The 26,712-nt window shown below is 40.7% G+C and overlaps 1 protein-coding gene across 1 annotated transcript in view; it reads left to right on the forward strand.

The window, feature by feature from the left end:
- The first annotated feature begins 19,004 nt into the window (after nt 1-19,004).
- The window catches only part of ETFA (electron transfer flavoprotein subunit alpha), a 46,938-nt gene continuing 39,230 nt past the window's right edge, over nt 19,005-26,712 (forward strand). Inside the window, exons 1-2 of the mRNA XM_060755719.2 lie at nt 19,005-19,124; nt 25,587-25,736. Coding sequence (XP_060611702.2) covers nt 19,092-19,124; nt 25,587-25,736 — 183 coding nt within the window. The 5' untranslated portion in view covers nt 19,005-19,091. The remainder of the gene's footprint in view (nt 19,125-25,586; nt 25,737-26,712) is intronic.

The following is a 26,712-nucleotide window of genomic DNA, read 5'->3' on the forward strand; positions in this document are numbered from 1 at the left end:
TAACAACACTATAATAATATAAAATACAACACATATAGTAATAAATATAGCAATATTATAATAAAATAAAATAGCACTATAATAATATAAAATATATAATATAATATAATAACACTCCAATAATATAAAATATAACACATATAATAATAAATACAGCAATATTATAATAACAAAATAAAATAACATTATAATAATATAAAATATCACATATAGTAATAAATATAGCAATATTATAATAATAATATAAAATAACAATAATTATATAAAATATATAATATAATATAATAACACTAGAATAATATAAAATATAACATATAGTAATAAATACAGCAATATTATAATAATAAAATAAAATATCACAATAATAATATAAAATATAACATATATAGTAATAAATATAGCAACAAAATAAAATAAAATAGCACTATAATAATATAAATATATAATAAAAAACATTACAATAATATAAAATATAACACATATAGTAATAAATATAGCAATATTATAATAACAAAATAAAATAGCACTATAATAATATAAAATATATCATATAATAACACTACAATAATAATAAAATATAATATATAAAGTAATAAATATAGTAATATTATAATAATAAAATAAAATAACGCAATAATAATATATAATATAAAAAAACAATAACACTACAATAATAATAAAATATAATATATAAAGTAATAAATATACCAATATTATAATAATAAAATAAAATAACGCAATAATAATAGTATAAAATATATAAATATAATACGTATAATAATAAATATAGTAATACATATAATAATAAACATGGTAACACTTATAATAATAACATATAAATAATAATAATAATAATAATAATAATAGGATTTAGGCCAGATATAAATAATATATCTCATTCTTCCTTAGGTCTGAGAACCTGGGCCTTTCCCAAGCCAAACTTCTTCCTTTCCAGACCACAGGTTTCAACATATATATTATATATATATATATATATATGAGAAATATGATACAGGATACAGTCTGAAGTGCTGGCAATGTTGGACCTGCTATTTCCATGCGGTTTGTGTTGGAAAAAATTCCCTTTGACTTCCCCCAAGAAGGAGAGGGTTGTAGTTTTAATAGATCTCCTTCCCTTCAACCTGGCTATTTCTTTATGTGACTTCCTTTGGAAAGAGGGATGGGGCCTTTCTTCCCAAAAACAGGAGCGAAAGAGGCTTCCCTTTCCCATATATTTACATTTCAGACATTCCAAAACGTAGCTTTCGAAAAACACCTTTGCACCCATTTGGACAACTATATATACCAGGCATGGTCCAACTTGGGCCCTCCTTCTAGGTGTTTTGGACTTCAACTCCCACAATTCCTAACAGCCTACCGGCTGTTAGGAATTGTGGGAGTTGAAGTCCAAAACACCTGGAAGGAGGGCCCAAGTTGGACCATGCCTGATCTACACTGCATAATTAATGCCGTATGATTATTATCATCATCATCTCCGATCCAATTAGCCATTTGGAGCAGACTACGACATAACTAGATCAATCCAGAATCAGATTAATATCCAATCCATAATCACATTAATCACAATCTGTCCATAATTAGCCATCAGATAATCCCATTGGACAGGAGGTGCCAGCCACGATCCCATTATCTCATTAATTATCTATTTTCAGTATATCTTGCGGGCGTTGTCCCATAACAGAAGGGGAAGAAGAAGAACTCCTCCAGGAAAAGACAAGAAAATAATTCCTTCTCAATATACATATGCCTTTTCCCTAAAGAGAAATCTAAAATTCAATGTTTGGGTGCCGTTAATGGTTCCTTATCAATTTTCCCCGGTATTGTTATAAACTTTCCTCTTTAGAATACAACCCTTCGACAAACATTTTGAATAAATGAAATAATCATTATAGTAGTTATTATTAATAATAATCAATTAGTTAATAATAATAATAATAATAATAATAATAATAATGTATTGGTTATTATTAATAATAGTAATCAATTACTTAATAATAATGTATTGATTATTATTAGTAGTTATTAATAATCATCATAATTAATTAGTTAATAATGTATTGATTATTATTAGTAGTTATTAATAATAATAATTATTAGTTAATAATAATAATGTATTGATTATTAGGAGTAGTTATTATTAATCATAATTAATTAGTTAATAATAATAATAATCATGTATTGATTATTAGTAGTGCTTATTATTAATAATTAATTAGTTAATAATAATAATAATAATGTATTGATTATTATTAGTTATTAATAAGAATAAATTAGTTAATAATAATGTATTGATTATTATTAGTTATTAATAAGAATAAATTAGTTAATAATAATGTATTGATTATTATTAGTACTTATTAATAATCATAATTAATTAGTTAATAATAATGTATTAATTATTATTACTAGTTATTATTAATAATTAATTAGTTAATAATAATAATGTATTGATTATTATTACTAGTTGTTGTTAATAATAATAATAAGAAGAATAAGAATTAATTAGTTAATAATAATAAGTCTAGTCTGCTGTGTTTTTTCGGTGTTTTTATGAGTGATGATCACTCGTTGGCCTGATAAGTATATTGTGTCCAAATTTGGTGTCAATTTATCCAGTGGTTTTTGAGTTATGTTAATCCCACAAATGAACATTACATTTTTATTTATATAGATTACTGTATTTATTATTATTATTATTATTATCTTATTTATGACTCTAACCCACACCAATGACGGATGAAGACCAAACTTGGCACACAGAGCCCCAATGACCCACTCTACATCTTGATGCGGTGTGGAAGCGAATGGACCATGAATGGTGGGGCTTGTATATGGGAGTTGTAATTTTATCCACACCCACTGAACCTAGCCGACATTGGATCTAGACTAAACTTGGAGCACAAACAAACAATGCCTTCGTCAAATAACATGGGTCCCCAAGCCAGTTGTAATAATAATAATAATAATAATAATAATAATAATAATAATAGTACAATGCCATCAAAGCCAGAATTGAGAAGTCGACAAGAGATCCCAACTGTAGACTCTGCAAGGAAGCAGATGAAACAATAGATCCCATCCTCAGCTGCTGCAAGATCGTGCAGACAGATTCCAAGCAGAGGCATAACACTGTTGCTCAGATGATTCATTGGAACGTGTGCCACAAACACCATCTGCCTGCGACAAAGAACTGGTGGGATCACAAGCCGGAAAAAGTTACAGAGAGTGAACACTCCAAACTCCTTCAGGACTTCCGGATTCAGACAGACAGAGTTTTGGAGCACAAGACTCCTGACCTCACAATCATGTTAAAAAACAAAGTATGGATCGTCGATGTTGCAATTCCAGGTGACAGCAGGATTGAAGAGAAACAACAGGAAAAGCTGACACAATATGAGGGTTTAAAGATCGAACTGCAAAGACTCTGGCACAAACCAGTCAAGGTGGTCCCAGTGGTGATGGGCACACTGGGTGTAGTGCCTAAAGACCTTGGCCTGCACTTAAACACAATCAACGCTGACAAAGTCACCACCTGTCAGCTGCAAAAGGCCACCTTACTGGGATCTGCATGCATGATTTGCCGATACATCACACAGTCCTAGACACTTGGGAATTATCCGACGTGTCATCCAGTTCATCAGTGGGCAGAGTGTCTGCTGTGGACTCATCTTGTTGTGTTTCTAATAATAATAATAATAATAATAATAATAATAATAATGACTCATATATTCGTCCTTTGAGCAAAATGCTGAACTTTGCATCTCTTTTTCAAAGCCGGGGTCCACCCAACTCCCATCATTCCATTGCATTTAATCAAGGCAGTTCATGTGGTGTCAAACTGCATTAATTCTACAGTGTAGATGCATCCCAAAGTCGTTGGAAGGATTTGTTGTACTACGGACACCATATAGGGCTGTTTCACAACCCAAATACCTGAATTCCCTTTGTTCAAAGATCTGGCCTTCCTTTCTTCACCTTTGGTTCAGACTCTGTGCGAATAACCCACATGATAATTTTCCGTGGCAGCAATAACAGATGTTTGTGCAATTAAAACACGTTTCCCAGCCGTGTGCTAAGCAGGGTTGAATTCTTCAACTGTTATTGGATTTTCTCAGCTTAAGCAGATGAATCCGTTCAGTTCATTGCAAGGCTCCTCAATTGGGAAAAGGAGGAAAGAGAGGCTGGAAAGTGTGCCATTATTATTATTATTATTATTATTATTATTATTATTATATTACTTACCTGCCTCTCCTCACTGCAAAGCAAACCTGGAATGGATACAGAGCATTGACTTACAAAAGCCATGCTCAGGGCGCATCTACACTGCAGAATTAACCCACTTTGGTGCCACTTGAAGTGCCGTGGCTCAGTGATATGGGATGTTGAGAATTGTGGTTTGGCAAAAAGGCTAGAGACCTTGCAAAATTATAACTTTCCATAGCATGTCACCGTGGCAGTTAAAGTGGTATCAAACTGGTTTAATTCTACAGTGTAGACGCAGCCAAGTATTTCAGATAAAGGCAACTCAGACTATATGACAACTGTGTTTTAAAGTGATTATGTTCGGTGCTTTTATCTGTATCTCTTTAACACTAATCAGAGGATATAAGAAAAAGCCTTAATAGTTAAAATATTACTATCAATGTGCTATCACTGATACACACACACACACACACACATATATATATGGTTCCATTGTATAGTTTATAAGATGCTATTACACTCTGTGCAATATATATATATATATGCTTCAATTGTATAGTTTATAAGATTATATTTCACTCTGCAATATATATATCTATATGCTTCTATTGTATAGTTTATAAGATGCTATTACACATTGTGCTATATATTTATCTATCTCTCTATCTATGCTTCCATTGTATAGTTTATAATATGCTATTACACCTGTGCTATCTGTCTATCTATCTATCTATCTATCTATCTATCTATCTATGCTTCGATTGTATAATTTATAAGATGATAAATATATAAACTATACAGTATATATACTTCTGTTGTATGCTATTACACATGTGCTCTCTCTCTCTATATATATATATGCTTTCATTGTATAGTTTATAAGATGCTATTACACACTGCACTATAGATTTATCTATGTATCTATCCTTCCATTGCATAGTTTATAAGATGCTATTTCACTCTGTGAAGTATATATGTTTCTGTTGTATAGTTTATAAAATGCTATTACACACTGTGCTATCTATCTATCTATCTATCTATCTATCTATGCTTCCATTGTATAGTTTATAACATGCTATTACACGCAGTGATATATATATATATATATGCTTCCATTGTATAGTTTAAAAAATGCTATTACACTCTGTGCTGTATATATGTTTCTGTTGTATAGTTTGTAAGATGCTATTACACACTGTGCTATCTATCTATCTATCTATCTATCTATGCTTCCATTGTATAGTTTATAACATGCTATTACACGCAGTGATATATATATATATATATATATATATATACTTCCATTGTATAGTTTAAAGAATGCTATTACACTCTGTGCAATATATTTATCTCACTATTTATTCATTGTATAGTTTATAAGATGCTATTACACTCTTATATATATGCTTCTGTTGTATAATTTATAACATGCTATTACACACTGTGCTGTATATGTTTCTGTTGTATAGTTTATAATATGCTATTACACTCAGTGAAATATATATATGCTTCCATTGTATAGTTTATACGATGCTATTACACTCAGTGCTATATATTTATCTCTCTATTTATCCATTGTATAGTTTATAAGATGTTATTACATCCTGTGCAATATATATATATATATATATATATATGCTTCCATTGTATAGTTTATACAATGCTATTTCACTCTGTGCTATATATTTGTCTCTCTATTTATTCACTGTATACTTTATAAGATGCTATTACACTCTGTGAAATATATATATGCTCCCATTGTATAGTTTATAAGATGCTATTATACTCTGTACAATATATAAGCTTCTGTTGTATAGTTTATAAGATGCTATTACACTGTGCAATATATACGCTTCTGTTGTATAGTTTATAAGATGCTATTACACATTGTGCTATCTCTCTATCTATCTCTCTAGCTATACTTCCATTGTATAGCTTATAATATGCTATTACACTCAGTGCAATATATATATGCTTCCATTGTATAGTTTATAAGATACTATTACACTCAGTGCAATATATATATATATATATATATATATATATATGCTTCCATTGTATAGTTTATAAGATGCTATTACACTCAGTACTATATATATGCTTCTATTGTATAATTTATAAAATGCTCTTACACTCTGTATAAAATATATTGCACAGCATAGAGTATAATTGCATCTTCAAGGCAATTCCAAATGCGTGCAAAGGGGTGGATTTTGAGGGATTATTATGGGCATAATAAACCAATGATCTTTTCAAATGTAATAATATTCTCCCCTCCCCCCCCCCCCCCCCCCCCGCCCCAATAGCACAGCACTCCTATGGAATATAAACCATACCAATGTTGGCAAAATATGGTACTTTCCCAACTTTACCCTATAGATTTTACATGATTTTAAATGCATACATATTTCCTTTTTGACCGCTTTAAACCGTGAACAGCTTTGCGCTTGTTCTAAGCCAAAAGGCCCTTAATTGGCTCAAGGGAGCTAATTTTCTTGGCAGCCTTTCCCATGTCAGATTTGGGCTTATTTGGTTATTTAAAGAAGGCAAGAAACCCCTCCAAAGATCCCAACCTGTTTTATTTCTCATTAGCGGCTTGATAACCCTATGAACGGAAAAAAATTCCTTCTGCTTCATCGCCCTGGAAGCTGATATTTTTGTTGGAAGCTTAGCGTCAGATTAAAAAAAAAAGGAGGCTTTAATGAGCGAAACACATGGTAATTAATAACGAAGTTAAGTATGGAAGGGGGTTGAGATGGCATGGCTTAGGCCTATGCCTCCGTTCAGAAAAATCATTCCATTTCAATTGAGCCATATCATTTCTATGTAACTTTACCAGGCATGGGAAAATTTGGCCATCCATGTGTTTTGGACTTCAACTCCCACAATGGTCTTCTGTTGCTCGAAAGACCAAAACATGAACCAATACATTGAAATATATGAAAGGATGTTATGGGGAAGATAGATCAAGCTTGTCTTTCATTGCTTCGAAGACCAGAAGATGAACCAATACATTGAAATATATGAAGGGATGTCATGGAGAAGTACCAAGCTTGTCTTTTGTTGCTCCAAAGACCAGAACATGAACCAAGACATTCAAATACATGAAGGGTTGTTATGGAGAAGATGGACTGAGCTTGTCTTCTGTTGCTCTAAAGACCAGAACATGAACCAATGCATCCAAATATAGGGTTGTTGTAGGTTTTTTCGGGCTATATGGCCATGGTCTAGAGGCATTCACTCCTGGCGTTTCGCCTGCATCTATGGCAAGCATCCTCAGAGGTAGTGAGGTCTGTTGGAACTAGGAAAAAGGTATTTATATATCTGTGGAATGACCAGGGTGGGACAAAGGACTCTTGTCTGCTGGAGCTAGGTGTAAATGTTTCAACTGACCACCTTGATTAGCATATAATGGCCTGACAAAGCCTGGAGCAATCTTTTGTTGAGAGGTGATTAGATGTCCTTGTTTGTTTCCTCTCTGTTGTTGTGCTGTAATTTTTGAGTTTTTTAATACTGGTAGCCAGATTTTGTTCATTTTCATGGTTTCCTCCTTTCTGTTGAAATTGAACACATGCTTGTGTATTTCAATGGCTTCCCTGTGTAGTCTGACATAGTGGTTGTGAGAGTGGTCCAGCATTTCTGTGTTCTCAAACAATATGCTGAGTCCAGGTTGGTTCATCAGGATGGTCAGTTGAAACAGTCACACCTAGCTCCAGCAGACAAGAGTCCTTTGTCCCATCCTGATCATTCCACAGATATATAAACCCATTTTCCTAGTTCCAACAGACCTCACTACCTCTGAGGATGCTTGCCATGTGTTGTTCATTCGTTCAGTCGTCTCCGACTCTTCGTGACCTCGTGGACCAGCCCACGCCAAAGCTCCCTGTCGGCCGTCACCACCCCCAGCCATAGATGCAGGCAAAACATCAGGAGAGAATGCCTCTAGACCATGCCCATATCGCCCGAAAAAACCTACAACAATCCAGTGATTCCGGCCATGAAAGCCTTCAACAATACATCATCCAAATATATAAAGGGACATTAGGAGAAGATGGACCAAGCTTGTCTTCTGCTACTCCAAACACCAGAAATAAACCAATACATCCAAGTACATGAAGGGACGCTGTGGATAAGATGGACCAAACTTGTCTTCTGTTCCTCTAAAGACCAGAACATGAACCAATACATTGAAATAGATGAAGGGACATCATGTAGAAGATGGACTGAGCTTGTCTTCTGTTATTCTAAACCAGAATATAAACCAATACATTGAAATATATGAAGGGACATCATGGAGAAGATGGACCAAGCTCATCTTTCATTGCTCTGAAGACCAGAACATGAACCAATACATCCAAATATATGAAGGGACATTATGGATAAGATGGACCAAACTTGTCTTCTGCTACTCCAAATACCAAAAATAAACCAATACATCTAAGTACATGAAGGGACGTCATGAAGAATATGGACCAAACTTGTCTTCTGTAACTCTCAACCAGAACATTAACCAATACATTGAAATATATAAAGGGACACCATGGAGAAGATGGCCCAAGCTTGTCTTCTGCTACTCCAAATACCAAAAATAAACCAATACATCTAAGTACATGAAGGGACGTTGTGGAGAAGATGGACCAAACTTGTCTTCTGTTGCTCTGAAGACCAGAACATGAACCAATACATTGAAATATCTGAAGGGACGTCATGAAGAAGATGGACCAGTCTTGTCTTTCATTGCTCCGAAGACCAGAAGATGAACCAATACATTGAAATATATGAAGGGAGGTCATGGAGAAGTTGGACCAAGCTTGTCTTTCATTGCTCTAAAGACCAGAACATGAACCAATACAGTGAAATAGATGAAGGGACATCATGGAGAAGTTGGATCAAGCTTGCTTTCTGCTGTTCCAAGACCAACCAACAGATTCAAAGACTCCAAAAAGAAGTCAGAAGAAGCGAAATAGATTTTCTCAGATGGCGTTGGAGTCTTCGTCTTGAGAGGCCTTCAAACAAACCCTGGATGGGCATCTTACGAGACACTTTGTGCCTTCCTAAATGGCAGAATAGGGTTGGACTAGATGGCCTTTGGTGCTCGTTCTGTGGTTCGTTGATTCTGTATCTCTTCATTTAGAGAAATAACTCATGGCTGGAACGTAAGCTCTGAAGAGGAACATGTAGCCCCTTGCACCAAACCATCAAGCGTATCGCATTTCCCTTTTTCGAAATGGATCGGCACAAACACCTTCCCCAACGTACTGCTTTCCAGATGTCTTGGATTACCGCTCTGATCCCATATATTTGCAGGTACACAGAGTAGTTCAACATGTGCCAAAATGCCGTCTTTTCTTTCTCTTTTCCCTCCCCGTCTCATCCACTTGCATTTTGGGCACATCTCCGAGACCGGAAGACGGAGCATCCACTCTGCGTCATGATATCCGCCTCAAAAGAAGGGAACTTTTATGGTTCAGTGATTGCCATTAATTGATTTCTGGTTCACAAAGGTGATGGATGTGCGCATCATAAAATCCATATGGTTTCACGCATATCGATCCCATCGATTGGCAATTAAGGACAGATGCAGTCTGTGCGCCTGTTATCAAAATGTTTGCACCAACGTTGACTTTTGCCTCTTGGTTTAGATGTTGTTGATGTTATCATTGTGGGTCTCCAAGTCCCTTCCGGCTTACAGCAATATTATAGAATGGATGCAGTTTGACACCACTAACTGGCGTGGAACCCTGGAATTTGTAGTTTGATGAGGGACGAGCACACTTTGGCAAATAATATTAATATTAACAACAATAATACATGGAATTAACTGCCTCTCCTTGTAGATCAAGGCGTGGTACAAAAGGGTCAAACTCCATAGCATTGAGCAATTGGCAGTTAAACTGAGATCAAACTGCAGTAAGTCTACAGTGTAGATGCATCTTATTACAAAGCCTGAGATTGTACAAAGTTTTTTCATACTTATTTACTGTATTATTATAAGTGGCTTCTTTAACTTACTACTAGCATACCATATCTCCTTCTACGTCCCACCTCGGAGTTTAAGATCTTCTGGGGAGGCCTTGCTCTTGGCCCCACCTCTGTCTCAAACGCGTATGGTCAATGCAACTTAAACAACATCCAGTCATTGAATTCTTGACAGCAGAAGGTGTCACCTCAAAGGAGATTCATCCGAGAATGCAAGCTGTTCATGGTGACTGTGTTGATGTGAGTACTGTGCGTCGTTGGGCGAGTAAGTTTAAAGATGTTGAGGTGACACCTTCTGCTGTCAAGAATTCAGTGACTGCACATTGCTTAAGTCGCATTGATTGACAATCTGTGCAGGGTTCTGCACTTTGCATTTTAACAACACAACCGTTCAATGCTAAGGCTTCCCACCAAAATGGAACCGTAGAGGAGAGTGTACTGAACAAGCCAGTACCTGCCGCATACCAGTACTGCCATCTGTTGAGGAGTTAATAAGGTGGAGGCATTATTTTTCATTCAACCCTCCAAATGGAACTGGAGAGGAGAGTCTACTGAACAAGCCAGTACCTGCTGCATACCAGGACTGCCATCTGTTGAGTTACGAAGGGAGAGGCATTACTTTTCATTCAACCCTCCAAATGGAACCGTAGAGGAGAGTCTCCTGAACAAGACAGTACCTGCCGCATACCACGACTGCCATCTGTTAAGGAGTTACGAAGGTGGAGCATTATTTTTCATTCAACCCTCCAAATGGAACTGTAGAAGAGAGCCTACTGAACAAGCCAGTACCTGCCACATACCAGTACTGCCATCTGTTGAGGAGTTACGAATGTGAAAGCATTATTTTTCATCCAACTCTCCAAATGGAACTGTAGAGGAGAGTCTACTGAACAAGCCAGTACCTGCCGCATACCAGTACTGCCAATTGTTGAGGAGTTACGAAGGTGGAGGCATTACTTTTAAATCAACCCTCGTATGAATGATGTGCATATTCGTATCCGTGCATTTAAGGTAAAGGTTTTCCCCTGATGTTAGGTCCTGTCATGTCAGACTCTGGAACTCTGATGCTCATCTCCATTTCTAAGCCGAAGAGCCGGCGTTGTCCGTAGACACCTCCAAGGTCATGTGAATGCATGGAGTGCCGTTACCTTCCCTATTGATCTAATCACATTTGCATGGTTTCGAACTGCTGGGTTGGCAAGAGCTGGGGCTAACAGCGGGAGCTCATGCCACTCCCCGGATTCGAACCTGCAACCTTTCGGTCAGCAAGTTCAGCAGCTCAGCGGTTTAACTCACTGAACCACTGGGGAAATTTCCGACAGATGTCCCGCAGCAGACATCTTGCGGGCTTCGAAATCCCGTAATGAAGCAGCAAGTCTGGACATCACAGGCAGAAATCCTGGGACCAACCGGTCTGTGTACGGACCTGCTCTCTTTTCACCACCGGGGAAATTTCCGACGGATGTCCCGCAGCAGTCATCTTTCGGGCTTCGAAATCCCGTAACGAAGCAGCAAGTCTGGACGTCACAGGCAGAAATCCCGGGACCAACTGGTCTGTGTGTGGACCTGCTCTCTTTTCACCACCGGAAAAATTTCCGATGGATGTCCCGCAGCAGTCATCTTGCGGGCTTCGAAATCCTGTAACGAAGCCATTAGTCTGGATGTCACAGGCGGAAATCCCGGGACCAACCGGTCTGTGTGCGGACCTGCTCTCTTTTCACCACCGGGGAAATTTCCGATGGATGTCCTGCAGCAGTCATCTTGCGGGCTTCAAAATCCCATAACGAAGCAGCAAGTCTGGATGCAGGGGCGGCTCATCCATTACGCGAAGTAAGTGTCGCAGAACACTTTTTTTTGCCAGGGGCGCAGAGGCGCCGCTGTAAATGCCCCTCGACCGCCACTGGAGGAACGCCCCCTCATCTCACAACAGCCCTAGCAGTCCGGGGGGAGCCTCGGCTTTCTTGCCTTGCTGCCGGGCAATCCTCTTCCCAAAGGGGCCGGGCCCTTGAGCCTCGCCTCGCCCCTCTCGTTCCTGCTCCACCTGGCCACCGGGTGCACGAGCAGAGCCGGCGCTCAATCGTTCTCCGTGTTTGATTCCTTCCCCATGACCGGCTCCCTTTCCCGATCCCCCGGCGCTCCACCTGCCTCCTCACCTCTCCCTAATCTGCAAGTGGGCCAAGGGGCGGAGCCGCCGTGCCTGGCCCGCTTCGGATCCGGAGGTGTGTCTGAAGACCCCAGCGTGCACACCAAAAGTCACATCTTCTCCTGACTTTCTCTTCAGCCATTGGGACCAAGAGAGAGAGAGAGAGAGAGAGCCCCTCTGGCTGGAGGTATCTCCCACCTCCACTCCCTCCTTTGTTTTTGCGCCTACCTTCAGGAAAGGTGGGCATCTCCACCTCTGTCTCTCTCTCTCTCTTGGTCCCAATGGCTGAGGAGAAAGTCAGGAGAAGAGGTGACTTTTGGTGCACACGCCGGGGTCTTCAGGCACACCTCCGGACCCAAAGTGGGCCAGGCAAGGGAGCAAGTTCAGCAAGTGTAGTTACTGGGATGTATAGTTCACCTACAATCAAAGAACATTCTGAACTCCACCAATGATGGAATTGAACCAAATATGGCACACAGAACTCCCACGACGAACAGAAAAAATATATATCAATGATTGGTTGGGGGGGGGGGGGGCGCCAAATATACTGTTTGCTTACCGTTGAAAATTACCCAGGGCCGCCTCTGCCTGGATGTCACAGGCAGAAATCCCGGGACCAATCGGTCTGTGTGCGCACCTGCTCTCTTTTCACCACCGGGGAAATTTCCGACAGATGTCCCGCAGCAGTCATCTTGCGGGCAGAAATCCCAGGACCTGTGTGCAGACCTGCTCTCAGGTCCCGTTTTTTTTTTTTGTCCTACCTATTTTATCCGCAATTTGGTGCTGTCTGGAAGCACCCAGAGTAAAATATACTCATTCCTACATGGCATTCTGGATGGGTGTATTTGAATCCCGGAACCCTGTACGGTCTCGGCGTTGTGGTGAGCGCACAGCGAGACCCATGTGGCTGCAGTATGATTAGGCCTGCCCTTGCCTTTGGAAGGGGCTCCGTCTCCTCTGCTTTCTCCGTGCGCCATCAACCGCATTCCCATTTAATCATTTTCACATTGCCCCATGAAACCCAAATCCAAAGATGCTCGGTCCTTTCGAAAACCTCTGAAAGGTCGTAAATCTTGCCGAAAGAGACCCAACTCGAAATGGGCTTTAATGGGGGGCTGGCCTTGCATTGGGGACGGGGCGTTGGTTGAAGGCGTAGTAAACCTGTCTTTGCAAGATGAGGCCAGGAGAGCTTTGCCTCTTTGAAGCTTGCTGGGTTGCCCAGACAATTGGCAGGTAAGACGAAAACGGGATTTTGAGGGCGGAAAGAAGCCAAGGCGATGCCTGGTGTCTCCAGCTCTGCTCCAACCACCTCTGGACACATGAACCAAAGCTGGAGAAGAGATTTATTACAGGTTCCATGGAGGTAGAAATGTGGGTTTGGCACCAGAAAAGGACCCGGTTTTCCATAAATAATCAAAACAAAAACCTGACTTGTTCCAATTTGCTAACAGCAGAACTTTCCATGTTTTTGAAACACGCCTCCTCCCACAACACGGTCATTCGGTTTTACTACCAAACCGACCCCTTGTAACAGGCATGGGCAAACTTCGGCACAGTGGGTTAAACCGCTGAGCTGCGGAACTTGCTGTCCGAAAGGTCACTGGTTCAAATCCAGGGAGCGGGGTGAGCTCCCACTGCTAGCCCCAGCTTCTGCCAACCTAGCAGTTTGAAAACATGCAAATGTGAGTAGATAGTAGTTGCTTTATCGTCTTTGTATGTATTTTACTGTGTTGTTACTGTATTTTGGTTTTACCTTATTGTAATATGCTGTTGGGTTTGGCCTCATGTAAGCTGCCCCGAGTCCCCATTGGGGAGATGGTGGCGGGGTATTAAATAAAGATTATTATTGTTATTATTATTATGTATCATATTTATACTACAATATTAGGCTCATGTAGGATGTATATATATATATATACATATACATAGATACATACAATAGATGAGCCTAATATTATAGTATAAATATGATACATTAGAGCAATAACAGAATTATAATAAAATATAATGCATTATTATTATAATTAATATTATAATATAATATAGATATAATACATTTTATATCTTCTATATAAATAAAGGAGCGTCTGGTGGTGCAGCGGGTTAAAGCACTGATCTGCTGAGCTTCTTGACCGAAAGGTCACAGGTTCAAATCCGTGGAGCAGCGTGAGCTTCCGCTGTCAGCCCCAGCTTCTGCCAACCTAGCAGTTCAAAAACATGCAAATGTGAGTAGATCAATAGGTGCCACTCCAGCGGGAAGGTGACGGCACTCCATGCAGTCATGCTGGCCACATGACCTTGGAGGTGTCTATGGACAACACCGGCTATTTGGCTTAGAAATGGAGATGAGCACCAACCCCCAGAGTTGGACACGACTGGACTTAATGTTACCTTATATATTTATGTGTATATATATGTGTATGTATATATGTATGTGTGCATATATGTGTATGTATATATATATATGTGTGTGTGTGTGTATATATGTATGTGTTGACCTTGAAGGAGCTGAGGGTGGTGACGGCCGACAGGGAACTCTGGAGTGGGCTGGTCCATGAGGTCATGAAGAGTCGGAAATGACTAAACGAATGAACAACAAATATATGTATGTGTATGTATATATGTGTGTATATATAATATGTATTATATATTAATTGGATTGTTGTAGTTTTTTTCGGGCTATATGGCCATGTTCTAGAGGCATTCTCTCCTGACGTTTCGCCTGCATCTACAGACCTCACAACCTCTGAGGATGCTTGCCATAGATGCAGGCGAAACGTCAGGAGAGAATGCATCGAGAACATGGCCATATAGCCCGGAAAAACCTACAACAACCCAGTGATTCTGGCCATGAAAGCCTTCGACAATACTATATATTAATTATCTATATCTCTATCTATCCATCTCTCTATCTCTCTATCTGTATGTATCTTAATGGTTAACTCAGTTTTACCCCCCATCTCAAGCTGACAAGAGACAAGTAACAAATAATATGTATAATAATAATAATAATAATAATAATAATAATAATAACTTTATTTTTATACCTCGCCAACCATCTTCCCAAGGGGACTCAGGGCGGCTTACAAGGAACAAGCCCAAAATTACAACTAAAACACAACAGATTAAAGACATCAGATAAAATGAAAACACAGTTATGTTAGTTAGGCGATCCCTCATAGTCCGAGGATGATGGTCCTCCAAGTTCGATGTTCTGGCGGTGGATCCATAGGTGACTGTGGAGCCCTATTTTTGACCTGCATCTTCTCCCACAGTGAGGGCATCGGTTTCCAGGTGGAAGGCGGTCTCGGTCGGGGTTGGCTTGATGCACCTTCCTCTGGACACGTTTCTCTCTTTCGCCCTCCACCCGTGCCTCTTCAAATTCTACAGCACTGCTGGACACAGCTGACCTCCAGCTGGAGCGTTCAAGGGCCAGGGCTTCCCATTTCTCAGTGTCTATGCCAGAGTTTTTAAGGTTGGCCTTGAGCCCATCTTTCAATCTCTTTTCCTGTCCTCCAACATTCCTTTTTGCGTTCTGGAGTTCGGAGTAGAGCAACTGCTTTGGGAGACGGTGGTGGGGCATCCAGACAACATGGCTGGTCCAGCAGAGTTGATGGTGGAGGAGCATCGCTTCAATGCTGGTGGTCTTTGCTTCTTCCAGCACACTGAAATTTGTCCGCCTGTCTTCCCAAGAGATTTGCAGGATTTTCTGGAGGCAGTGCTGATGGAATCGTTCCAGGAGTTGCATGTGATTGTAGACAATCCATGTCTTGCAGGCATATAGCAGGGTTGGGGGGATAATAGCTTTATAAACAAGCCCCTTGGTCTCCCTACGGATGTCCTGGTCCTCAAACACTCTCTGCTTCATTCGGGAAAATGCTGCACTTGCAGAGCTCAGGCGGTGTTGTATTTCTGTATCAATGTTGACTGTGGTGGAGAGGTGGCTGCCAAGGGAGCGGAAATGGTCAACGTTTTCACAATTATAAACAAACATCAAAAACAATATGGCTGACAAAAAAGAACATAGCTGGAGTACAAACTCACTGAATGCAATACATAATAACAATAACAATATATTATTATTAGTATATTGTAATTATATTATATTATATATTACTATATTGTAAAGGTAAAGGTAGGTAAAGGTAGTCCCCTGACATTAAGTCCAGTCATGTCTGACTCTGGGGTGTGGTGCTCATCTCCATTTCTAAGCCGAAGAGCCAGCGTTGTCCGTAGACACCTCCAAGGTCATGTGGCCGGCATGACTGCATGGAGCGCCCTTACCTTTCCGCCGGAGCGGTACCTATTGATCTACTCACATTTGCATGTTTTCAAACTGCTAGGTTGGCAGAAGCTAGGGCTGACAGCGGAAGCTCACGCCGCTCCCCGGAATCGAACCTGCGACCTTTCGATCAACAAGCTCAGCCGCTCAGTGCTTTAACCCAGAGGGCCTGACCAAGGGCAAGATGGATGGATGGCATCCTTGAAGTGACTGGACTGACCTTGAAGGAGCTGGGGGTGGTGACGACCGACAGGGAGCTCTGGCGTGGACTGGTCCATGAGGTCACGAAGAGTCGGAGACGACTGAACGAATGAACAACAACAACACCACTATCTATATATATAAATTTGTTAGGGGCATCCAACGAGGAAACAAAACTCAAAAACCCCCCAACGAAACTTAACCAAAATTCCCATGCCCATAACACAACCCACAAGGTACAAACATATCTACTCAAAATGAAAAACAACACAACAACACACTCACAAAACGGCAAAACAACAAAACTCAAAAATCCCCCAACGAAACTTAACCAAAATCCCCATGCCCATAACACAACCCACAAGGTACAAACATATCTACTCAAAATGAAAAACAACACAACACACTCACAAAACGGCAAAACAACAAAACTCAAAAATCCCCCAACGAAACTTAACCAAAATCCCCGTGCCCATAACACAACCCACAAGGTACAAACATATCTACTCAAAATGAAAAACAACACAGCAACACACTCACAAAACGGCAAAAGAACAAAACTCAAAAATCCCCCAACGAAACTTAACCAAAATTCACTCCCCCAGCCGCCGCACACACACACACAACCCCACGCTCCATCACTCCCCCCACCGCCGCACACACATGCAACCCCACTCCCCCAGCTGCCGCACACACACACGCAACCCCAGGCTCCATCACTCCCCCCGCTGCCGCACACACACACGCAACCCCACGCTCCATCACTCCCCCCACCGCCGCACACACATGCAACCCCACTCCCCCCGCCGCCACACACACACACGCAACCCCAGGCTCCATCACTCCCCCCGCTGCCGCACACACACACGCAACCCCACGCTCCATCACTCCCCCCACCGCCGCACACACATGCAACCCCACTCCCCCCACCGCCGCACACACACACGCAACCCCACGCTCCATCACTCCCCCACCCCAATCTTACCTCCTTTTACTTCACGCCACCTCCAAACCCCACCCCGCCCCTTCCCGCCCTGTCAAAATCTAGGAAAGACAGGAAGGAAGGAAAGAAGGAAGAAAGAGAAAGGGAGGTAAAGAAAAAGGGGAAGGAAGGAAAGTTAGAGGAAGAAGAAAAGGAAAGAAAAGGAAAGATGGAAGGAAAGAAAAGAGAGACAGCAGAAGAGAACGAAAAAGGGGGAAGGAAGGAAAGAGATAGAGAAAGAAGAGAAGGAAAGATGGGAAGGAAGGAAGGAAGGAAGGAAGGAAGGAAGGAAGGAAGGAAGGAAGGAGGGGGGGAAAGAAGGAGAGAAAGAGGGAAGATTGGCCACAGCAACACGTGGCGGGTAAAGATTGTTATTTCTATTATTATTATGATGCTATTCCTCCTATGAGACCCTTTTAGGGGGAATGGGAGAGGTGTCAGGTCCCAGAGGCAATGCATTGCATTATTGTTATTGTTATGATTGTGGTGAAATAAAAGGAAATAAAAAGTGAAAGCAGGAAGCAAACAGGGAGGGAAGAAAGGCAAAGGAAGGAAGGGGGAGGGAATGAAGGAAAGAGGGAAGGATGAAACCAAGTAGTGAAAGAAGGAAAGAAAGAAAGAGGGAGAGAAGGAAGAAAGGAGAGAAAGGGGGAGGAAAAGGGGGAAGGAAGAGGTAGGGACCTCTCTTTCATAATAGTCCAGATATCTACCTCAACTTTGATAAGTTTTACTATAGGCCACAGCAACGCGTGGCAGGGCACAGCTAGTACCATTATATTGTAATATTATTAGTGACATTACATGTAATGTAAAATATATTATTATATTATTATTAGTAGGATTGTATTGCATTGCATTATAATATTATAAATATTATATGTATATACAATATGTTATATTGCATTATATTATATTTTTATCATAGCATATTAACATAATATTGACTCTTCACTTGATGCGTTGAAAGGAAAAGCAGCCAACTTTTGGGAACTTTTGCCTTCCCACCTCACTCTCTGATTGGCCAACGCCTCCCAGCCAATGAAAAGCGAGAGTGGGCGGGGCGATGCAAAGGAGGGCGTGGCGAGAAGGTTGCACTCCTGTCTTGCCTACTTGCCTTTGATTGGCCGGCGCTGCCGACCAATTAAAATCAAGGCATCGTCCGGGACCTCCCTTTTTGGGGGAAACCTCGCGAGGAGAGTGGAAGGCCTCGCGAGAGTTCCCCCTCAGCGTCCTCCCTGAGGTGAAAGTCCACTCGGGACGGAAGAGGCGACGGCGGAGCCATGTGGGCGGCGCTCCTCTCGCGGCGGAAGGCGGTGAGTGAGCAGCCCGGAGAGGCCGGAGAGAGGCCGGAGGAGCCTCCCCGCTTGGGGTCACAGACCTCGCCGAGAGGGAGGCCTCCTCGCCAGCCAGGAGTCACAAAAACAACAGCCCTGCGGAGTAGGCCGCACGCCGACCAGGCCTCAACCTCAGAACAGGCCGCGAGGGTGAAGAAGGCCAAAAGGGCCTACCGTCAACATCATAACAATATCATATAAACATAATACAGGATGTATTGTCGAAGGCTTTCATGGGCGGGATCACTGGGTTGTTGTAGGTTTTTCTGGGCTATATGGCCGTGTTCTGGAGGCAATTTTTCTCCTGACGTTTCGCCTGCATCTGTGGCAAGCATCCTCAGGGGTAGTGAGGTCTGTTGGAACTAGGAAAAATGGGTTTATATATCTGTGGGATGACCAGGGTAATGTTTCAGCTGATCACCTTGATTTGCATTCAATGGCTTGGAAGCGCCTGGGGGGAATCTCTTCTTGGGAGTGAATTGATGTGCCTGATTGTATATAATCAGCTGAAACATTACCCTGGTCATTCCACAGATATATAAACCCATTTTTCCTACTTCCAACAGACCTCACTACCTCTGAGGATGCTTGGCATAGATGCAGGCGAAACGTCAGGAGAAAAATTGCCTCCAGAACATGGCCATATAGCCGGAAAAACCTACAACAACCCAATAATACAGGATAATAATATTATACACACACACACACACACACACATACTACATGAGCCTAATATTGTAGTATAAATATGATACATTAGAGTAATAACAGAATTATAATATAAATATAATACATTATTATAATACAATATTATATTAATATTATATTATAATATTGATATAATACATTTCTATATCTTCTATATAAATAAAGGAGTGCCCGGTGGTGCAGTGGGTTAAAGCGCTGAGCTGCTGAGCTTCTTGACCGAAAGGTCACAGGTTCAAATCCGTGGAGCAGCGTGAGCTTCTGCTGTCAGCCCCAGCTTCTGCCAAACTAGCAGTTCAAAAACTTGCAAATGTGAGTAGATCAATAGGTACCACTCTGGCAGGAAGATAATAGTGTTCCATTCTGGCTACATGACCTTGGAGGTGTCTATGGACAATGCCGGCTCTTCAGCTTAGAAATAGAGATGAGCACCACACCCTAGAGTCGGACATGACTAGACTTAATGGCAGAGGAAAACCTTTCCTATATAAATAAAAGTGTAATGTTCGTTTGCGGTATTAATATAACTCAAAAACCACTGGGTAATAGTATGATAGCTGGGTCCGGAAGCTCTGAGCGTTCGAGAGCGTTGTTTGCACATAAGACCTAATGTAAGCCAGGCCGGAGACTGATAACATAGAAGGAATGTAAAAGTTCTTTAATGGTGAAAGCCTTTCCCTAACCCTGAACCATACCTAAGCCTAACCCCTAACCCAAACTGTAGACCTCTCCCTAATCCTTACCCAAAACCATACCTAAGCCTAACCCCTTACCCTAAGTGTAACCTAAACCCAAACTGTAAACTTTGCCCTAATCCTTACCCTAAACCGTTCCTAAACTTAACCCCTTATTCAAACCGTAAACCTCTCCCTAACCCTAAACCATACCTAAGCCTAACCCCTTACCCTAACCGTAACCCAAACCATAAACCTAACTCTTACCCCAAACCTTACCTAATCTAACCCCTTACCTTAACTGTAACCCAATCTGTAAACCTTACCCTAACCCTAAACCGGACCTAAGCCTAACCCCTTAACCTAACCGTAACCCAAACCCAGACTGTAAACTTTGCCTTAACCCTTACCCTAAACCATGCCTAACCCTAACCTCTTACCCTAACCGTAACCCAAACTGTACACTTTGCCATAACCCTTACCCAAACCGTAACCCAAACTGTAAACTTTGCCCTAATCCTTACCCTAAACCGTTCCTAAACCTAACCCCTTATTCAAACCGAAAACCTCTCCCTAACCCTAAACTGTACCTAAGCCTAACCCCTTTCCCTAACCGTAACCCAAACCATAAACCTAACTCTTACCCAAACCTTACCTAATCTAACCCCTTACCCTAACTGTAACCCAAACTGTACACCTTGCCATAACCCTTACCCAAACCATAACCCAAACTGTAAACTTTGCCCTAACCCTTACCCTAAACCGTACCTAAGTCCTAACCCTTACCCTAAGTGTCCCCTCCTTTCTATCCTTCCTTCGCATATCTAACACTCGGAGCTTCCGGACCCAGCTATCATGCTATCACCAACCACTGGACGAATGGACACCAAATTTAGTCACAATACACCTATCAGGCCAACAAGTGACCATCACTCATAAAAACACTGAAAAACTCAGCAGAACAGACTTAAAAGCCAAAAAACAAAAATTGCATTACAACGCATGCACAAAACCACATATATATATACACATATACACATACAGTATACACAAATATATAAACACACAAAACACATATATGCAGACTGGGTCACAGCAATGCATGGCAAGGGATGGCTAGTTATATAATAATAATAGGTAAACGTAAAGGTTTTCCCCTGACGTTAAGTCCAGTCGTGTCCAACTCTGGAGGTTGGTGCTCATCTCCATTTCCAAGCGGAAGAACCAGCATTGTCCATAGACACCTCCAAGGTCATGTGGCTGGCATGACTTGAATTTACTATGGAAATAAAAATGTGAATAATAGCAACTGGTACTTAGTGGCAAACTGGACTTTATAGCCACCACTAATCAGCATTGGTATGTGAGAACAATCTGCCGGAGAATTCAAAACATATATTAACACTTTTTTATATTCTAAGACCCCACAGATTGTAATATGCACACTAATTTCAGTTCCACCACCCTCAAAATGATATCTAAGGTCCACTCATGATTCTAAGATGCACCCTGTTTTCAAATATGTCTTAGAATAAAAAAATACGTTGGAAAATGCACCATTATAGTCATCTGTCTACTTCCTCTGCAGCAAACACTGGATTGAATTTTAAATGCCTTTTCCCCCTCTGATAACGTATGTCTGGGCACTTCAGCAAAACTGTGCATGTTGCCTTGTGACAGACTATAAATTTTGTCAAGTTTGGGCTTTTTGCCACCAAAGCATGGATTCATTTGTCACACGGTGCCTACAGCCTTGTAATTTTTATAGAAAATGAGGTCTGAAACATAATCAAAAATACAGTTTGTGATCTATGTTGGTATTAAGTCATTTGTTACTGGTAATTCATTTCAAATGATTTAAAAATCTTATATTCCATAGCATGATTTATTCTACGTAACATGGAACATGAATTGCCTTACAGGAACCCATCATGTTCTGGTCATTGTTACAAATTGTAGTTTAAACATTTGCTCCTGTAACAAATTATCTTCAATGTCTAGAGTTAGACCTCTATGTTATGTCAGTTTCCAAGAGGACAGTTGAATTAACCTGTTGGAAACAAGAAAAACTTCAGTACCTAAAATACCAGCAGATAGTGAAACTGGTAAAGTCCCATTGGTCTCAGTAGCTTATCACAAGAGTGTGATAAATTTATTCTTTTCTTACTGGAATATTTCATTTCAAAATGTTTTTGATTTATATTAATGTTAAAAAACTGTTTAATGCTCCCAATTTCAAAGAAAGTTGCAAAATATTAGGATGAAAAGGGGGGCTGGAAAAGTGAGAAAGACCCCAGTCTACAGTGGGGGGGGGGGGATTGGGAAACGCTGGGGAAATTGGAGTGGGAAAGAGGAGCAACTGGAAAAGATTGGGATGGGGGAAAGGAAGATTGTAAAATGAGCAAGACTGGGCTGCAAAAGGTGGGCTGGAAGGGTGGAAAGATTGGAGTGGGAAGGGGGAAAGTGGAGAAGGGGAAAGATTGTGGTGGGAAAGGGGGCTGGGAAAGTGGGAAAGACTGGCGTGAGAAAGAGGGGCTGGGAAAGTGGGAAACAGAGAGACAGGGCCTTCTTGGTGGTGGCCCCTCAGCTGTGGAACAACAACAACAAAACTTTATTTATATACCTCTCTATCTCCCCAAGGGGACTCAGAGTGGTTTCCAAATAACATAATCAATACATACAAAGAAAACAGCATAAACATAAAACTAACAAGACAATATCAGCATTAAAAACTACAATAGCACATATATTTAAAATAATATATTTTAAAATAAAATATATATTTAAATATATATATAAAATATATTTTAACATAAAATAATATATTTTAAATAATATATTTAAAATTGAATGTTTGCCATGTATACGCTGTGCTCCGCCCTGAGTCCTCTTTGGGGTGGGAAGGGGGAATATAAATGTTTTAAATAAATAAATAATCCTGCCTAGGGATATTAGATCAGCCCCTTTCCTCCTGACCTTCTGAAAAAGAATGAAAATTTGGCTCTTTGGGCAAGCATTCAGAAAAACAGCATGATTAGAGAACTGAAATTGGAAATGAACTTGGAAGGGCGATGAAGATGGAACGGCTGAGGATTTAAACAAGAAGACATAGTTTTTTATAATTTTATAATTTATTGCTTTTTATAGTTTTTAAATGTATATGGCATTTATATATTTGTTTATATATGGCATTTAATAGTTGCCGACCTGTACGTCGCCCTGAGTTGCCTTCGGGCTGATACAGGCGGGATAGAAATGATGTAAATAAATAATAAATAAATAAAAGGGGCAAGGCTGAAATAGGAAAGAGAGGCTGAAACCTGGGAAAGGCTGGGATGGAAAGGGAGCTGGAAAAGTGGGAGAGAGGGGCTAAGGGTAGTAAAGACTGGGGTAGGAAGGGGGATATGAGAAAAGGAAGACTGGGAAAAGGGTTCTGGAAAAGTGGGGAAGATAGGAAGTGAGAAGGACTGAGGAAGGAAGGAGTGCGGCCTCTCCTCCCCCCTTGGCACAGCGAACCAGCTGCGTTGCTATGCAAAGAAGTGAGGGTCTTGGTGGGAAGGCATGGGGCTGAAAGAAGAGCTTTTTTCAGCTCCATGCCTTCCTGCCAGAAACCTCTAATATAAGCCAAGTGGGAGTTTTTTTGGCCCTAAACAAGGCTGAAAAACTAGGCTTATACATATATATATGGTAAATTTAAATCAAATGAACATGCCCAGCCAGAATGCTCTTTCTAAGACCTTTGGAATTTTTCCACTCAAAAATGTTCTGGAAAACTCAAACAACTGTCAATAGATAATATTTTCCTTGGTTAATCTTTGAGTGCAATTCCGTTTGTGAATGGGATTTCATCATTTGCAGAAGATTTTGCAAGAAGGAGACGTTCTGGGATCTCTCTTCAGGCTCCATGTTCTGAAACGTTCTTCTTGCTACGTTGCCTTGGGGGAAAATCTGGGGCACACATATCCATCCATCCATCCATCCATCCATCCATCCATCTATCTGTTTATATATGTGTGTTTGCATATATAGATAGATAGATATAGATATATACACTAGGACGCAGAGACTAGGATGCGGAACAATGGCTTCAAACTACAAGAGAGGAGTCCTCGTGGACAACAAGTTAAATATGAGCCAACAATGTGATGTGGCGGCAAAAAAAGCCAATGGGATTTTGGCCTGCATTAATAGGAGCATAGTGTCTAGATCTAGGGAAGTCATGCTACCCCTCTATTCTGCTCTGGTTAGACCACACCTGGAATATTATGTCCAATTCTGGGCATCACAATTCAAGAGAGATATTGACAAGCTGGAATGTGTCCAGAGGAGGGCGACTAAAATGATCAAGGGTCCGGAGAACAAGCCCTATGAGGAGCGGCTTAAGGAGCTGGGCATGTTTAGCCTGAAGAAGAGAAGGCTGAGAGGAGATATGATAGCCATGTATAAATATGTGAGAGGAAGCCACAGGGAGGAGGGAGCAAGTTTGTTTTCTGCTTCCTTGGAGACTAGGATGCAATGGAACAATGGCTTCAAAATACAAGAAAGGAGATTCCATCTGAATACGAGGAAGCACTTCCTGACTGTGAGAGCCGTTCAGCAGTGGAACTCACTGCCCCGGAGTGTGGTGGAGGCTCCTTCTTTGGAAGCTTTTAAACAGGGGCTGGATGGCCATCTGTCAGGGGTGATTTGAATGCAATATTCCTGCTTCTTGGCAGGGAGTTGGACTGGATGGCCCATGAGGTCTCTTCCAACTCTTTGATTCTATGATTCTACACACATATACAAACACACAAAACATATATACAAACTGGGCCACAGCAACGCATGGCAGGGGACGGCTAGTATTACAATATAATGATATCGTACAATATAGTAATATATAATACTGATATTATGCTATGCTAATAATATAATATATTGTATGTATATATATCTTGTAAGCCACTCTGAGTCCCCTTTGGGGTGAGAAGGGTGGCATATACATGCCGTAAATGAATGAATAAATAAATAAGCAGCTGGTGCGAATAAACCTACATTTTCCTTTGCTCATCTTGTTTTAAAGGTCTTGTTGCTTCGTCGGTGCCAGAGTACCCTGGTAATAGCTGAACATGCCAATGAGACTCTTACACCTATTACATTAAACGCCATCACCGCAGCCAAACGTATTGGAGGCGAAGTGTCTTGTTTAGTAGCTGGTGCCAACTGTGAAAAGGTAAGCACAAGTTATATGATTTCTCTATGCTAAGTAATGGGAGGAAGGGACTCGGGCGCAGGTTGTGGGCTCGGGCGATAAGCAGCTGGTGCAGGTTGGAAGATAGAACTTGGTTTCATCTTCAGTTTGGGCACAAGCACTTCATTGGTATTCTGAAGCTCATGACAGATGTTCTGCTTTCATTGGTGGTACATCGATTTGTTTGGCAAACCATTCTGACAAAAAAGGAACGGGCAGTGCCATCACATTGTGCACTGCTGCATTTGACCTTTGTTGTAATTCGCAGCACACTATAACTGCAAAAGCTATTTGGAAAATGTGAGAGTAATTGCCTTTGCTTCCAAGAAACTAAAAAACAAGATATAGACTGAAAAGGGGATTCCCGACTACATTAAAAATGGATAGTCAATTACGGTATATTGGCTCTGAAACATAACATTGAAAACACCAAAAACATTAAATATGAGAATGCAGTATGAATATTCAGTTTGGGCTGTAGTTGAATGTTAAGATATTTGGGTGCAGATTTGACCCTGAGAAGATAGGCATTGAAGTCAGTCTGATTAGAGTTTGGTTCCTTTTTTTAAGAGTCTTGATACAGTACTTACCTTGTCAGTGAATAAGTTGACCCAGGTTTTGGGGAAATAGATTTTTTACTAACATTTCTTGACTTTGGCATGAAAATAATAATAATAATAATAATAATAATAGAAACAACTGGAAAAGCTAACACAGTACAAGGATTTAAGGGTTGAACTGCAAAGACTCTGGCACAAGCCAGACAAGGTGGTCCCAGTGGTGATGGGCACGCTGGGTGCAGTGCCTCAAGACCTTGGCCTGCACTTAAACACAAATGGCGATGACAAAAACAACCATCCGTTAGCTGCAGAAGGCCACCTTATTGGGATCTGTGCGCATTATTCGCTGATACATCACACAGTCCTAGACACTTGGGAAGTATCTGACGTGTGATCCA

The sequence above is a fragment of the Anolis sagrei genome, chromosome 9 (genome assembly GCF_037176765.1).
Source record: "Anolis sagrei isolate rAnoSag1 chromosome 9, rAnoSag1.mat, whole genome shotgun sequence".
In the NCBI taxonomy this organism is placed as follows: domain Eukaryota; kingdom Metazoa; phylum Chordata; class Lepidosauria; order Squamata; family Dactyloidae; genus Anolis; species Anolis sagrei.